Source organism: Lygodium microphyllum, chromosome 4 (assembly GCF_053477565.2).
Source record: "Lygodium microphyllum isolate KBCC chromosome 4, Lygodium_microphyllum_v1.1.10, whole genome shotgun sequence".
Taxonomy (NCBI): domain Eukaryota; kingdom Viridiplantae; phylum Streptophyta; class Polypodiopsida; order Schizaeales; family Lygodiaceae; genus Lygodium; species Lygodium microphyllum.
The window spans coordinates 170,656,136-170,672,952 of record NC_141138.1 but is presented as its reverse complement, the minus strand read 5'-3'; the positions used below and the strand labels follow the sequence as shown (position 1 = coordinate 170,672,952).

The following is a 16,817-nucleotide window of genomic DNA, read 5'->3' as shown; positions in this document are numbered from 1 at the left end:
TTGGCCTTCCAGTATGTATATAACTATATATGTCTATTATTTGTACGTATTCTAGCATTTGCTCATGGCAACGAGTACTCTATTCAACTATATATGTCTAATCACTTGTATAATTTCTAGCATTTGCTCAGGCCAACAAGGAGTCAATGTTCAGCCTTGGAACACATTTGATAACCAAGGCATTAAACCCAAAACGTATGGCTCCTATTTCATACCATCATTCATGCATCAGTACACATCCAATCAATGTTTTTGCAAAGTAAAAATATTTGTAGGGACTATATACATACGCCACTTCATCAGGCTTCCTCTTAAACCACCACATAAACACATCCATATGATGTTCACGGCTAAAGCCAAACACATCAAAAGAAGTGTCATTACAACAACATAAACTAAGCAACATAAACCCCACTAAGCAACACACCGGTATGATATCCTCTCCAATTTTGTGGTCAAAAATGTTGCATCCTCAAGAGTTAACCAGAAACCTAAGTCCCAATATGTGACTAGTCATAGCCTACGGACTAGAGATCTCCGATTTTGTGGCCAAAAATGTTGCATCCAACTTAAAAATACCTAACAGTTAGAATGGCTTTCAAAGCAACTATGTTTGTGACACAATAAAATTCCAGGATCTGAAGCACACTGCAACCATATCAGATGTAACGTCAAGTTCTTTCAGGTGCCAATGAACAAAAAACACCAGTGAAAGTGGGCAAGAAACTTAGCACCTGGATGATAGTCAGCCAGCCAAAGACTAAAAGAAAGGTGCAAGATCCCAGCTATACTTTGGAATTTGCAATAAGACGGACTGTACACCTGCTCTTAGTTGAAAAACACCACTTAAAACAAACAACAACAATTTTCATTTACAGCTTTCTTCGTGTGTAAACTTCAATCTGAACAAAGAATGGAAGTACACCATAAGCAGCTACATCAGCATGGCTTGCTGGCTGGGGCACTGTGTAACACGCACAAGCCAAAGAGGGACCAACATTTGACCATAACATAAATCCCAAAAGAACTGACACAATTATGTTCAACAACCAAGGCTGCCACAGCCTTATTAGGACAACCACAGCCCCACACAAGTACAGCTGCAGATCATTGATATTCGCAACAATCCAGTTTGCCTCAACAAATAATGAGCACTGGTGACTCTTCAAAGACCAAACTTCACATCCACCAACTGAAGAATTTTGCCCCACTAAAACTTTTTGTGGACAGGCAGGCAGAACAGGCCAAGGCAGTGTATATTCCATTCCTTAATAAATGGAGTAACCATTCTCCAGAATTGGCTGTGTCCGTGTGTCCCCAGCTGCAGGAACTCTTGAATTCTGAATGTCAGCTCTGATTAATGTTTCCCCTTGATCTGCTTGGTACTCCATCATGGCCAATTTTGCACTTTTTCTCCGCATAACAAAACCAAATGCTACAAGACTCAGCAACCCAAGCAATACTAAGCCACCAACTACAGAAGCCAAAGCTATTTTCCATGAACTTGATCTAGAAGAAGTAGAGACGGGTGAAATTGCCAAGGCAGCAGAGGGACTTGAGGTTGGAGACAGGGATGTAGGTGGCAAAATAGATGGGGATAGAAGTGGAGAGGGCACAGGTGCAGATACAGATGCATTGGTAACAAGTGCAAAAGCACCCAAGCTATTTGAAATGCATGCTCCTTGCACTAGAGCACTGAATTCCACGGCTGTGTAATTGTCCTTGAATAAGGCACAGTGTAGAGCAGAGCTCACTTGAGTAGCAGGCTGTATCCGGACCGAAATCGGTGTCGAAGTGGCTGAAAAAATTGCAAGCATTTGAGGAACTTGTGTGGTATTTAGATCAGTGGCATCATAAGCTGATATGGCAACCACTGATGAAGCCAGTGAAAATTTTTCCAGCAAGCTTTGAAAGAATGGTGGGTCCACAAGATCAGAATAGACAAGCAGTATCCTTTCTGGCACAGGGCTTAATTGATATCCTGTGGGAATTGTAAACTCATTGATAATTACACCATATCTCTTGAAGCTTCCCGACCGAAGGCGAATGGCTTGAAAGAAAGAGCCACTGGGTGCATCCGTAACAGAGATGTTATATACCCTGCCTGTCCTGTGACCATCGAATTGTTGAAATGCAGATACCTGAACACTGCGCATTAAAGCCTGTATGCTTTGAGACGAGGGAGAGTTGGCATGCAAGGAGAGATCAAAATGTAGAAGCCCATGGTGCCGTTGGGGCATCCCTTTCACCCTCTCTGAAAACCCCTGAGGCAAACCCAGGAACAGAACTAAGGTAGCAGCCCAAGCGAGAAAATGCATCACACTTAAACCTTGCTTTTGATAGATGGAGCCATGCATGCAGGTTCGCATCTCCATCTCCATGTGCGGCGTAAGCAGGTCGACATTGTATCAGCAATCCATGACCTGGGGGTCTTTTAGGGCCTTCACTAGCACTGTCGAGTGTACATTAGAGCTTGGAGACACAAAGGAAGACCTTCTGGCATATACATTGTGTCCCCATAGATACTGTCAGCTGGCGCTTGGATGCTGCTTTAGTACTGCTTTCAACATTAGGAACAGTGTGCTCGAGTTCTGATGATGCAGCTCGGGAGGAGCTATGATGACACCATGGATCCAGTCCGGGCTCCACAGCCAATACAACAAGATCTCTCTCTCTCTCTCTCTCTCTCTCTCTCTCTCTCTCTCTCTCTCTCTCTCTCTCTCTCTCTCTCTCTCTCTCTCTCTCTCTCTCTCTCTCACCTTAGCTTCTGTTCAACTTCTCACCTCTGAAGAGAGCTGTTGTGAAGTGAGGCATTATACAACCGCCTCCCCCCTCTCCCATGTTTCGCTGGCACCCACCATGTATCAAAAAGGGAGTGCACTTTCCATCTAGACAACAACACCAAAAATGTACCACCAACAAAGGCAAAAAAACAGCACACAGCAAAGCTCTCTGCGGCCTTCGGGCCGGTATGATAAAAAGCGAGCGCCGGAATGTACGTGACTCGCGATGAGGGAAGGGGCGTGAAAAAGGGAACGAACACGCTGGCCAGCTCTTTTTGATATCCCCCGAGCGTGGTGGCTATGGCGGATCCTATGCAGCAGGACTGCAGGAGACTGGAGTGGTAGTAGTAAAACCGCTTGTCCGGCGCTCTTTACAAGGCCCAAGCGCTCGCGCGCGCGCTCTCTCTCTCTCTCTCTCTCTCTCGTCTAGTTCTTACTTGCTACGTCTGATTCGATGGATGCTACGGCTACCCGTTGAGGTTTCATCTTTATCGGCGCCTTCCAAACATCCATCTAGGTAGAGGGTTCAAAATGAGCCTCCAGGGCCCTCTTAAGCCAACCCAATGGCAAATGTGTGTGGTCCACATATATCTACTCCACTCTTAAGCAAACCCAATGGCAAATGTGTGTGGTCCACATACTCCACACTCTCGTAAACTAGGAGGAGTTCTCTACCTGTTTTCGATCGGAGGCCGGTTTCCCAAACATATTCACATATCCTCCTATCCGCGAACTGTGCATGCTAGCCCTGCTCATGTTCACAACTTGTTCACGTCACTTTTCAACCATCTTCTTCCACCAAACCACATAGGTTTAGAATGGTCTGAGATCCTCTAATTACACCTCCCTTGAAACCACAATGCTTGTGTGTTGAAAGCAGTAATCTAAGAGAAAAATTTGCATTGATGACTCATATATCACTAAATTAGATGACTCATATATCACCAAAAGTAAGCATATATCACTGAAATTTAGCATATAAGAGTGATATATGTTTATGAAACTTTTTCTCTTGCATTGTGTAATTAAACATACATCACTGAAATCCAACAGAAATGCATATATGAGCTGGATGTCCAAACTAGTCATTCCTAAATGCTAAGAGAAAATAGTATGAAATGATGCAGAAAATGAACCGAATTTGGAGTGGATAGACAACTGAAACTTGGCCAAGCATTGCATGCATTTTGTGAACTAAAGCACACATCATTGCTCACTTTTTACTCTACAATGTTCAAACTAATGCAAAGCACTTGTTCTGGGAAAGATGAGAATGCCAAGCCAAGAGGATGACTATGATGTCCAAACACGTGTGAGATGAACTTTCGATAGCTTGTGCAATGACACATAACATATGCAACTATGAGCTGCACTTTTGCTTCTTAATTGCTAGAGTGCATTGCATGCATGCAAGCTTGTATTGCTCTCTAGGAATAAACACTCGCTTTGTGGTGTATTCTTGAATTCAATCTACCAAATCTAGCTAGCTTCATGGATGTGCAGGCAGAGAGTGTGCTTAATACCACATGAAATATGTAAGTGGAATCATAGAATAGACACCAATTCATGTGTTTCTTCAATGAACATTTCAACCATGCATATGCCCAATAGATTTGGAAGCAAAACAAATGCCTAGAAGGTTACTTTCAACACTCATGGAAAGATGAGATGGCAAGATTGGTGATACTTTCGAATACTGCATAGTTGAGTTGCACCCTCTGCAATGGGCAAATGCCTCCAACATCACAAACATTGGCACCAATTCTAGAACATAACCCTTTGAGACCAAAAAACCAAGCAACCATGTCGAATCTGCATTGGACATATACAATTTTTTTTTTTCAACCAAACATTTGCATCAAAATGAATATTGTGCATGAGATGCAAGATGCCATTAAATGCCACTACAAATTGTGATTTCTTACATTTTCCAATGCTACTATCATATGTGCAAATCAATCAAAAAAACTATTAGATGCAAATTTCACCCTGAATATTAGTCGTCTATGGTGTGCCTGCCAAAATACTAATGATGACGACACTGTTACTTGCACATACACTTCATCAATCCTGAGCTATAATTCTTCATTCTCTTGCAATTATACAAGTGCATCATTTGTCAACTATCAAATATCAATGAGACACTTACACATGACAACATCATAAGGCATTACAAAGTATGCACTTAGGATGATTGTGTAATTGGTTTGCAATTTACCCACTCTTTTGCTGCCTCTCGCATCACCTTCTACCTTTCTAGTTTGATGGCTCCCGCTCAAACGATGGCAAAATTGAAACATGCCCTCGTATTAACACTTATTATGGTCAACATGAATTGAAATAACATGATGTCCATCCACAATGACGATGACGATGATGAAATTTATAAGATGGAAATGGATGTTTTGTCATCACACAACCTTCCCAATCATTTAGATGCATGGACTATACTTATATGTATGCATGCATGATGTTGAATGGTAGAATTTGCTAGTGATGTCAAAGAATGGCATTGAAATGGGTTCAAATCCTATAAATAAATCATAGTTGTGCTATGTATGCATGCATGATATTGATCGTTCGTGCAATTCAAGGATTCATCTTGGAAAGATGTGAGAGGTTTCCTCTCTCTACATTTGAAAGCTCACTCTATTGATTGGTGAAACCTTTATGTCTATGTCGTGAGAGGAGATGATGCACAATTTAGGGAGGTTTCTTGCTTTCCAATCTTATTGTTTATATGACTCTCAAATATGATGCATGATCACCTAAAGTAAGGGAATACTTCACATCAGCTTGTGGCTATTTGTGGTAGAACATAGACAAGCCCAAAGGTGTTAGTGCATCCAATTGGTTTGATAGGAATAAGAACTATTCAATGTCAATACAATGCATGGTGGACATGGACTTGCGCTTCTTGGATGTTTATGTAGGATGGCCAAGTGCAACGCATGATAGTGGCATTTTTTGCAACTCCAAGTTATGTTCACGTGCACTCAATGGTCATAGGATATAATTCTCAGATGGAGCATTTTCCATAAGAAAGTACATCATAGGTGATGGTGGATTTACTCTTTATGATTGCTCATGATTCCTTGTTGCTTGGCACAAACAGACCTTGAGAGGGAGTACAATTACATCATTGCCTCCACTAAGGAGCATTATTGAGTGTGGCTTCGGTTGCTTAAATAGAGATGGCATTATTTGAATGGGAAATTTTCTCATCCTTACCCCAAGTTCCTTGCCAAGTGCATCGTTTCATGTCGTGCACTGAGCAACATTTGCATCAATGATGAGAAAATGATAGATTATGCATGTGGTAGTTAATTTGTATGAGGCTAGACCACTACTTACATTGGCAAGAGCCCGTAGTACAGGGATACAAGTGGATTGTCTGGCTCACTATTTTGTGCAACATCATGCTTGAAACAACTCATTCTTTCTACATTTCATTGGCCATTTAAATGTTTTTTGTTCCATCCATGTTACTAGTTCCCAGTTTATGGTTCTTACTAGTCTTGACTCATTTGTATTAAATGAAAAAAGATATGTAAGCGTTCACTTTATGTTTTGGTTGTGCGATAAAACTAGTCTCTCAATAACCCTTCACATATGTCTTTAGGATCTATTCACAAATGCACAAACATTTCAATATACAGAATAGATTATTCTAACAAACATAGGGAAGCAATAACATTATTGCAAATTAATAGCAAGGAATAGTATTTTATATAGCACTTAATTTAATTTGATTGCAATACAAAATCAATCATAACGCTCATTGTCCATTCTTTACAATTGGAGCCATATGATGGTGCATCACAAACAGAAAGACTACTAAGTGTTTCTATGACTAGAAGATGTGGCGATCTCATAAAGAAAATGTATAGAGGCTCCAAGCTCACACATGAAATCATTCTCATCTCTCTCATTGTATTTGCAAGCCCTATCGTATTATGCCTAATATTTTAAAATCAGTCGATGATTATGATGTTAGGAATCATTGCAATGTGAAAAATTTCATGGTTAATGAGTTGTGTGTTTATAGTATTGCAAATTTTGATTTTTGAAATGGTGGGTTATGCTCCATTTCGCATACTTTTCCTACAAAACTGATGTTCATCCAGCAGCAATGGTGTTGTTGTTTCAAGAGCCAGATGTGCATTCCATGGGGAGTCTTTCTGAAATATGTGAGAGGTGTTTAGCTAAATTGTGGAGGTACGAGGCTTGAGAACAATGGTTGATTTTGTTTGGAAAGCACTATTGTCGAAATGGAAAACAAATGTTGCCACCATTGCATGATTTGTTGCATGATATGCACCCTTGGAGTAGGTTCAACCTGTCTCTTTGTATTGGCGGGGTTGCATCTAAGGATTCCCGTTGACTAGTTAGGGTGGCTTGCAATGCCTCCCACTCCCGTGCTACTACAACAAGTTCCTCCTCTATGACTACACCTCCTCCTACTGCCATAGCGAAAGAGTTCTCCATGTTGTTTAGAGGCTCTTGTGTTGGAGAAGGCCCTTCAATATTAACGCACAAGGAAAAGGCTTATAATTTATATTAGCCAAACAATGAAGCCATGGACAATTGAATTCTTGTATGAATGTAAAATTTTCCTAAGTACATAAGAACATTGTGTAAACTTTGCAATTCTTATGTGGAATGTCTGACGACATGTCCACAAGGTCCTTTCCTAAGTCCACTGCATGATGTCCTCCACATTGACTCTCTATTGCATTGTAAATCTCTAAGTCGGAAGTTGTTGGAAGCTTCCTTATCTTCCTTTCCCTCCTTATCATGTGCTAATACAAAGGATGACCCAATAGGATTTGTTGCTTATAGTTGAATATAGACTTCCATTCCCTATTCACCTGATTCCATTGGATCTTGCACTCCTTAGTTGATCTACTCACATTTGATATATCGTGCATCATCGTGCAACATATTCCTATTTGCAACCATTTGTTTTAATTGTGGGGGGAGCTTGCTAATCTCAATCGTGTCCTCCAAGTTGAGCTTGCCCTGATAAGAACCATTGTCTCCCTAACATCCCAAGGTTCATTATTCAGACCTTGCTTGTCTTTGCTAGAGAACCGGTCATTGTGGTTTCCACTACCTAGAGGCACTACTTCCTACTCTTTGTTTTCTGAAACTATGTTTCCCTCTCTTAGATTATGCTCATTATCGTTAGTAGAAGGTGTCCACTATCCTATATCTTTTGTAGCTTGCACAAGGGGGCTTGGACTGTATAATGGAGAACTAGGAATAAAGTGTTCTGACATTTTTAGTTGTCTCATCATAGGTCTATGCATGGGTGAAGAACATGGTTATACATTGCTTTGATTTAAGGTTTCAACTAGAGGAGGAGGATGTTGAAATATTTGACAAGACATTCCAAGGGGAATGATCAAAGGGGTAGGATGACACGGTGATGAGAAAGCCATTTGGGACACCCCTGTAAATGCTTGACCCATGGTAGGAGGATCTCTATAAAATTGTTGGCTTGTGATGGTGTGGGAAGCAATGTTAGTCATACCTCGCCAAAGCCTTGGGTGGTGTCAAAAAGGCGAAGGCCCAACAAAGAAGGGACTCGATGGAAATCTGAGCCCGAAGGGATGCACAGTAGAGAATGCGATGTTTGTGTTATTCATCCCCATAGGACACATAGATTGATGCATCCTATACGTGGATCCAAGAATGGTAGTTCTTGAATCCTAATCAAGTTTAGAGGATGGAACAAATGAGTTGTCCAATCCATCCAACTCATTTGTCTTGGACCACCCATGCAAAGACATGCTAATCCAATAGGAAGACATCTAGAACATAAGAAGAATTAGAAAAATTTCAGCATTCACAAAAAATATTCAAATGGTGCAGCTCTTTTAGATGTTTCCACATAAGAATAACAAACCTTGCCAAACAAAGTGCATGCAAGGTGAACTCGAGATAACAATACATTGGTTCTATCTACACTGGAGATTCAAAGAACAAAATGAGATCATGGGATTGGAAATGCTATATTCTCTAAGAAATCCATCGTGCTAACTTTGGCATCATTTCATATAAATAAATAAATAATTGTTAAAAAATCATATCATTAAAGGAGGAGAGAAAGAAGAGGGATTGGGCTTCAAGGGGCAGAGGTCTAGCATAAAAGAGGATGAGTTGAGAAAGGAGAGGGAGGGGGCTTTCTACATCAATAGCTCCATGTTTTTCTTTTGTAATGAGTGTGAGAGACAGAAGGGTGATTATTTCTCTTAGTCAGTGAGATTGAAAAATCTCACTTCAAAAAACAAGACATGCAAGATGAAGTTCAAAAACAAAGTGTGCAAAATGGAAGTTGTCAAATCAAATTTAAAAAATATGAAAAAATAGAGTAAGAGAAACACCATTAAATAACAAAGCATGTAGGTTTAAGTTAAAAGCAAAGCATGCATAAGGACCCAATAAGAGACAAAGTAGTGAATGGCATGATGAATAATGGCATCCTATTTCATGCATTAGAACAACCACACTGTAGAATATCTAGTGGAGAAAAACTAGCTTTCAACTAGTTTATCATGGACAAGGGTGTGTCTTCACATTTGGCTCTTGTTCTACTACATGGATTCGAAAGGTAAAATTCAAATCTTCTTCGAACATATCCTTGTAACATCTTCATGAGTTGAAGATGAAAGCAACAAAGCTCACATTGAATTAACAAAACAACTAATGAAGATTGACTTGAACAATCAAAGCAACACAACTCACATTAAGTAACACAAAAGATTGACCTGGACAATCAAAGCAACACAACTCACATTAAGTAACACAAAAGATCCAACTCTATCCATGACAAAACATCTTGCCACATGACTAACCAATAACCACTAGCTTTGAGTATCTCGAGAGTATTAAAATCAATCCGATTCATGCTACTGAAAAGCACATGAGTAGATATGATTTGAATATCATGTCATCAAGTTCTGCATGGGCATGTTCATGAGCCCCAACACAAACATAACAGGTTTATAAAAGGGCATAACATTAGGAGAATACCATTTATAGCATCCAAGAGCATGTTGTGCAAATGGTATTACAAAGAAGAATCACCACTACAAATTCACCAAATTTGATAGAAATAACAAAAACACATTTTGTTTTGTGATCACCAGTGCAAAGAATTTCCTATTGGCAATGAGAGAGAGAGAGAGAGAGAGAGAGAGAGAGAGGAACCTGGCATGGCTTGGAAGAACACCCGCATTCAAATCAAGAGCTTGAAATTGTTTGATGACTTGCACGCAGATGATAGCATGCTATGAGTCCTCAAACAACACGGGGTGCATGTCAGAGGTAGGGAGAGAAGATTGCTAATAGCATGAGCAAATAATTAATTACATGTGCAAAATTGTCCCTATCTACTATCTAGTGAAACCATAGCCAAGGGAACGAGCTTGGAAGAATCAACCGGGAAAGAGGACCCTATTGAGCTTGACTCTAGTCCGACTTTGTGAAATGACTTAAGAGGTGTAGAATAAGTTGGAGCCTTTGGCGCAAGTGAAATACCACTACTTTTAACGTTATTTTACTTACTCTATGAGGTGGAGGCGGGGCTCGGTCCTTGCTTCTGGTCTTAAGGCGCGCTCATGCCGATCCTGGCGAAAGACACCCCCCCCCCCCCCCCCGGGCAACGTGGCACACACCCTCTTGTTCTTAGAAAACCTTGCTCCACAACATAGCACACCCCAACACCTTACTATCCTAGGGCCGACAGCTAAGTCGAAGTTACCAACAATCGCATTCTTTGTTTGATCTTGATGAGATCTATTGCTTTGAAGAATCTATTCTCACATGGAGTCTTCTACCTTGGGAGAAAGGCATCAATAGAGAAGAGTTGCTGACTTTGCGCATATGGCAACTAGAAAGAAGGCCTAAAGATGTTCAAGCAGCTATTAAGAAGTTAAAAATAGCAAGATTAAAAAACAAAAGAAGATTTGATAGGCAACATCAACTTCGGCCAAGAGCTATCCAAGAAAATGACTTAGCACTTTGGCCCAAAAGGGTAGAGATCAACCACAAGGGAGAAGATTAACCAAACTTCAACGATCCAATTGCTCCAAATTTGGGGAGAGGGAAGGTGGATCTAAACGCATATGCCAAAGTTAGATGGGGGTTTTCATGCCTCTGTGAAGAGACCCTCTACAAGGGTTTTTGGTGAGAATGGGGGGTTTTCCCAATAAATCCTCCCCCCCCCCCAACACGAGCTTGGGGTTTCCAATTTTCTTAAAAAGCCGTCCCAAAATGGCTCCCCTTAAATTTAAAAAAACCCTCATATGAATTGCTCCTAAGCTAATCTTAGAGAATATTTGCTAGCTTTTCTCTTTCTCCAACTATCCTAGCAATAAGGGCTATGACACATGTAGGTCAATGGACTTGCATAAGTCAACAAAGTTATTGATTCCTTGCATGTATCATATGCTTCTTCACTATAACCCCACAAAATTAGGAAGTACATGTGATTTATGAGGTTGCTCTAAATTCGACGGTCGTTCATGAAGTCTTTAAATTAATGTGATGTGGTTCGAAATAATTCTTAGAATCCTCTTTGTCATAGATCAAACGTCAATTTCTCTCTCCTCCTTCTATCATGTCTATCTCCTTCTCTTTCATTTGCACAAGTCCTCATAGTAGACTCCACCTAATTATGTACATGCACATGGATGTAACACCAAACAATGAGCTAAATCCATTGTCCTAGTGGGGGAGGGGCTTTAAGCAATTGTGTTATCAACCCATTGACTCAATATAGAATCTTCATTTTTTATTTTAATTAGTGGATAAGTGTATGGATGTAAGATTGAACTCAATACCTTTTTTGTTACCATGCATTCAATCTACTAATTGGGCTACACCTATTTGGGAGGGGCTTTAAGCAATTATGTTATCAACCCATTGACTCAAGATAGAATCGTCATTTTTTACTTTGATTAGTGGATAATTGTATGGATGTAAGATTGAACTCAATACCTTTTTTGTTACCATGCATTCAATCTACCAATTGGGCTACACCTATTTGCTCTCTCTCTCTCTCTCTCTCTCTCTCTCTCTCTCTCTCTCTCTCCACACACACACACATTAGAAACTTTAATTTACTTAGGCCTTCACATAACACGTCAACATTGGTTGATCAAGAAGAATGAGCAAGCAATACTGCATCCAACATCTAAATGCTTAAGGGAAAGTGAGTTAGGGTTGAGGGTGTGCCTCGGGCTTCTCTCTCTCTCTCTCTCTCTCTCTCTCTCTCTCTCTCTCTCTCTCTCTCTCTCTCTCTCTCTCTCTCTCTCTCTCTCTCTCTCTCTCTCTCTCTCTCTCTCTCTCTCTCTCCACACACACACACACACACATTAGAAAACTTTAATTTACTTAGGCCTTCACATAACACGTCAACATTGGTTGATCAAGAAGAATGAGCAAGCAATACTGCATCCAACATCTAAATGCTTAAGGGAAAGTGAGTTAGGGTTGAGGGTGTGCCTCAGGCTTCTCTCTCTCTCTCTCTCTCTCTCTCTCTCTCTCTCTCTCTCTCTCTCTCTCTCTCTCTCTCTCTCTCTCTCTCTCTCTCTCTCTCTCTCTGTCTCTCTCTCTACCTCTTTAAATGCAAGGTGTGTTGGCTAACTGTACTATGGGGGTAGCACTTGAAAAGGAAGACTTAAGGGTCGCACTCAAGTATATGCACTCAAGTGGAGACATATGCAAATTTGAGTGCTGGCTTGAGACATACCCACTTGGAAAACTAAAGGAGTAATGATTGGGTAATCACCTAGTCACTTATCATAAGTGTCATCCCTAGATCCCATGGAAAGCAAGAGCTTAGATGGTTAGGTTTCTTTTTGGGTCCATCTCATAGGGGGCATTCAACTTGACCCATGAGAATCAACCTGAGGTTCATAATAACTCTACAGTCACTAACAATATCCAAGTAGTGAGTTAAGGTCACTAATGCATGACCAATCATGACTCAAAGTGAGCAAACACCACAATTGGTTCAATGAAAGTGACAAACGAGGGGGAGTCGAACATCAACCGATGTACTTGTATGGATGTCCCCCCTAAAATGGTATCATACTAGGATCTAAGACTTAGACCCTAAGGAAGCCAAATTTTAGCTCTGAACCTAATTGTTGAGAAGCCAATTGACTAATCAAGTCCACCCACAATAAGACAAAATTTGACAAGGGAGTTGATGTCCCACTTCCCATGCACATACCCAAATAGAGCCCTAGCACAACTAGTTTGGACATTCAAAACCAACTTCCTTAATTAGTCTTTTAGCAAATGTTTATTTTATGCCTTTAGATCATGTACACAAGAAAAGTGAAAACAACCTTTTCAAAAAGAGTCCTTTATTTCAAACAAGGTAAATATAGAGGTCATTGGCCTATAGTTATAGCTTGTCCTTAATTGTACACAAAATTGGCTTTAGGCAACAAATTTCCTTGTGCAAACCCAAAATCACCTTGGATAGATCATCTGATATCAAGCACATATCACTCTCTGGACTGGAACTATCATTACCAAGGGCCTTTACCAAACATCCCCTTACTAATATAGGGTCCTTTTGAAATGCATCCAAGTTCACAAGTCACTAATCTTGTCCAAGAACCCATGAAGATCTCCCTAGAGTGCTAGTACTTATTACAGTCTTAGGTGATAAGCCACACCTTGTGGAGAGACCTCTCATCTACATGCTAAGTTCGAGCACTCATGAGATGATAGAACTAGTTCTTAGTGGTAGAAAGTTTTTAAAAGCTTGTTTTGGAGGAGACAAATAGCTTTTTCAAGCACCTCCCACCTATGGATTGCCATATGATGCCTCATTAATAGTGACTTTTATCCTCATTATTATGGACTTGTACTACTATTTGCTATTATGATTGGTATTATTGCCAATCATTTCTTATGAATTTTGACCTTACTTGTGGGTGTGATCATCTTCAATATACCTTGGGTGGCAATACTTTTTAAGATAGTCATTAACATTGCAACAATGCTAAGTCACTGCATTGGCCAATGTCTTCTTGAAATGAGATACCTTGTTACTTCAAGTATTGATGATAAAGGCTAAGAGCAAGAACTATGTTATTGTATTGCAAGAATTTTGGGTACACTACATGGCACTCGAGTGGACTTAAAGTGCACTTGAGTGGTTGCACGCAATGGTGCAAAGGGAGAGACAAAGGGAGTTGGGGCTTCCAAAAACCCAAAAAAACCTTCACCAATCTTTTTGTCGACACAACAATAGAGTTTGCAAAGTAAATTAATAATGAAGTGTAACTAATCAATTGAAGCAACTATAAAAATTGCAACTACAATTTGTGCTACAAAAGATTAGAGAGTCTGTTTTTTCTTCAATTATTTAAATTTTTTTAATCTATTCAATCTCCTAACCTAATGGGAAATGCTCAATGTTAGGACATTGGATGAAATCTTATCCTTTCAAGAGTTTAAATGCACATTGACATGACTATCTCTTACATAATCAGCTAACATTCTGATCTCCAAGGCATTTTGATCTCTCTTCACAATCCCAATGCAAGCAAGAAAACCAACAGCTAAAGGGGTTGTACTTGTGTTATAGTTTGAATGCCATAAAAGGTTTGTTGGTAGCTTCATGATTCATGCATTGCTCAATCAATTCACTCCTCCTACTCTATCACATACGATCCAATCCAAGTGCTCTCATGAAAAAAGAAAAAGTAGAGAAGAAGGGGAAGTGGCAATCTCAATCTCACATTCTACCTCCCATCCTCCAAGCTATAGAAGAAGGGGAAGAAGAGAAGAAAGCAAAGAGAAAGAATAGCTTCACTTTCCAAGGCATTCACTCACAATCTCTCTCTCTCTCTCTCTCTTACTTATTCTCAACAAGTTGCACAAGAAGATGAGATAGAAGCAAGAAGAAGGGTTGTTGTTAAAGTTGCACACACAAGAATAAGCCCATTCCATTTACTTTTTGGTTTTAATACATTAGGGTCTTCCTAAACTAGTTTTATTCCCACAATCTCACATCTGTTTATAGGTCTTCCTTACTAACTTTGGAAGATGTTACAATTTGCAAGGGAGCAAATATGGCTCTCAAAGAATGTCACAAAATAATAATGCATCTAAAAGAAATAAAAAGAATACATTATAGTTGCACATCACGGATGGCAATGTCTAAATTAATCTGATGAAACTTAAAAAGATAATCCTTTTCAAAATAATTTCCATGCTTTGACCTGTATGCTTCCGCTTTGACTTGGCTTGACTTTTGCATCATTTGTTCCTAAATGCTACCACAAATGGACACATTCTATAGATGAGTGGACTCAATAATTTTGGTAGATTTTCAATAAATACATTAAAGTAAGTTTGGAGTAGAAAATCTTAAGTGACTTAGAACCCAAATTGATTCCATTTTAGGGGATTGGAGTATAGCATGTACTTTCCTAGTTAAGGAAAAAAGCATCATCCTCTTTGAACCAAGTGCAAGAGTGTTTGTTGTTAGGGAAACACCCACTAATTGCAAATGCAAAATGTTTCATAAATGCTAGACAATCTTAGGATAACCAAGAAGACCTTAGGATCCCTTAGGTTGATCCAAGTGTCAAGACTCTAGTTACAATCATACTATCCTACTAGGTAAAACCAAAAATTGCCTGGTTGGCTCAAACTATATATCCTATAAGACTTGAACGATGTGGTTTATAGAGTGGAGTTTGATTGCCTACTCAATGTTACCTACCTCCTTTGGCATACTTGAGTGGCAGTACCTTCACCATGTATGTTGTTCCTAAGGAGATATTTGTTAATGAGCATCACACATCCACTCACCACCTCCAATAACTATTGCTACTAATTATTCTTGCTTTGCAACCTCTCAAGAGTTTTGTGGTATCTTATCCATCAATGAATAGGCCAAAACTAAGGGAGAGAAGGAGAGAATTTTATAAACCTATAAAAGCTTGTTGAACAAGGGCAATATAGTGAAGGAGGGAGAAAATCACTAGAGTGCAAAGAGAGAGGAAGGTTGCCACTACAACGTCCATCACCAAATGATGAATGTCCAAAACGATTGGACTTCTCTCCCTTTCAAGTTAAGCCTTAAAGGCCATACACAAAGATAGCCCCATTCACATGCATTTAACATTGTATCTCACATGTCCCATTGCAAAAACATGGGTCAAACTCATTAGCCTCACCACCATACTCCTCTCATCACTCATAGGCACTAAACCTTGCCTATAGGTGTGTATTATAGGTATCCCATCCACTATTGAGTATAACCCTATCTACATTGCACTCACCATGCTACATGTTAGGGTAGCCCATTAACACAGAATAAGCATTGCACATAGGCACCCAAAACACTTTCGTAGTTACATATTATACTACACACTCTAGGCATCTCACCCTCTCACACTTAAGATTCCAAAAGAATGTCTCTCACAGATTTCAAGCCTTACAATAGACGTACATGCTCACACTGATTGCCACATATGCACATACCATTAGGCTTACAATAGACGTACATGCTCACACTGACTGCCACATATGCACATACCATTAGGCTAGCAACCTCCAACTTTCGTTCAGCACACATACACAAATTTTATTGGGTTGTACCTAGGTAGTCACCTACCTATGCACACTAGGTGTGAGAGATGTGATTCCTAACAGCCAGCTAGCGTCAATAATTTTGAGTTCCCACTTCTTATAGGATTACTCGAACTGAAGCGGAGTTGCCATTCCACTTGGTTCAAAGAGAATGGGAGACAGAGGGGAGTACGGTACATCAACCCTCATGCTTGCCCATAAGGCAAAATCCCATTCCAACCCCCTAAAACAATGCAAGTCGATTCTACCTAACGACTAGTTGGTCAATTTATCGTCTTCCTGTTTCTGTCACCGATTTAGAAAAGCTCCCATCTAAGTGGGACCACCCTACTGTTGGACGGACCCGTCAGAGGTTACACCCACCTGCTTTCCTTTGATGACGAAATCATCTTTAGTTTTTTA

The 16,817-nt window shown here is 40.0% G+C and overlaps 1 protein-coding gene across 1 annotated transcript; it reads right to left on the bottom strand.

Annotated features, from left to right (window-relative positions):
- Positions 1–990: 990 nt before the first annotated feature.
- On the bottom strand, positions 991–3,289 carry LOC148037898 (uncharacterized). The gene has a single exon (XM_087676876.1). The coding sequence runs from the start codon at positions 2,379–2,381 to the stop codon at positions 1,269–1,271; it is 1,113 nt and encodes a 370-aa protein (XP_087533002.1). The 5' UTR covers positions 2,382–3,289; the 3' UTR covers positions 991–1,268.
- Between the last annotated feature and the right edge of the window lie 13,528 nt (positions 3,290–16,817).

What these genes read in the sequence shown, in the direction of transcription:
- LOC148037898 (XM_087676876.1), bottom strand. Translation starts at nt 2,381, where the DNA reads ATGGAGATGGAGATGCGAACCTGCATGCATGGCTCCATCTATCAAAAG.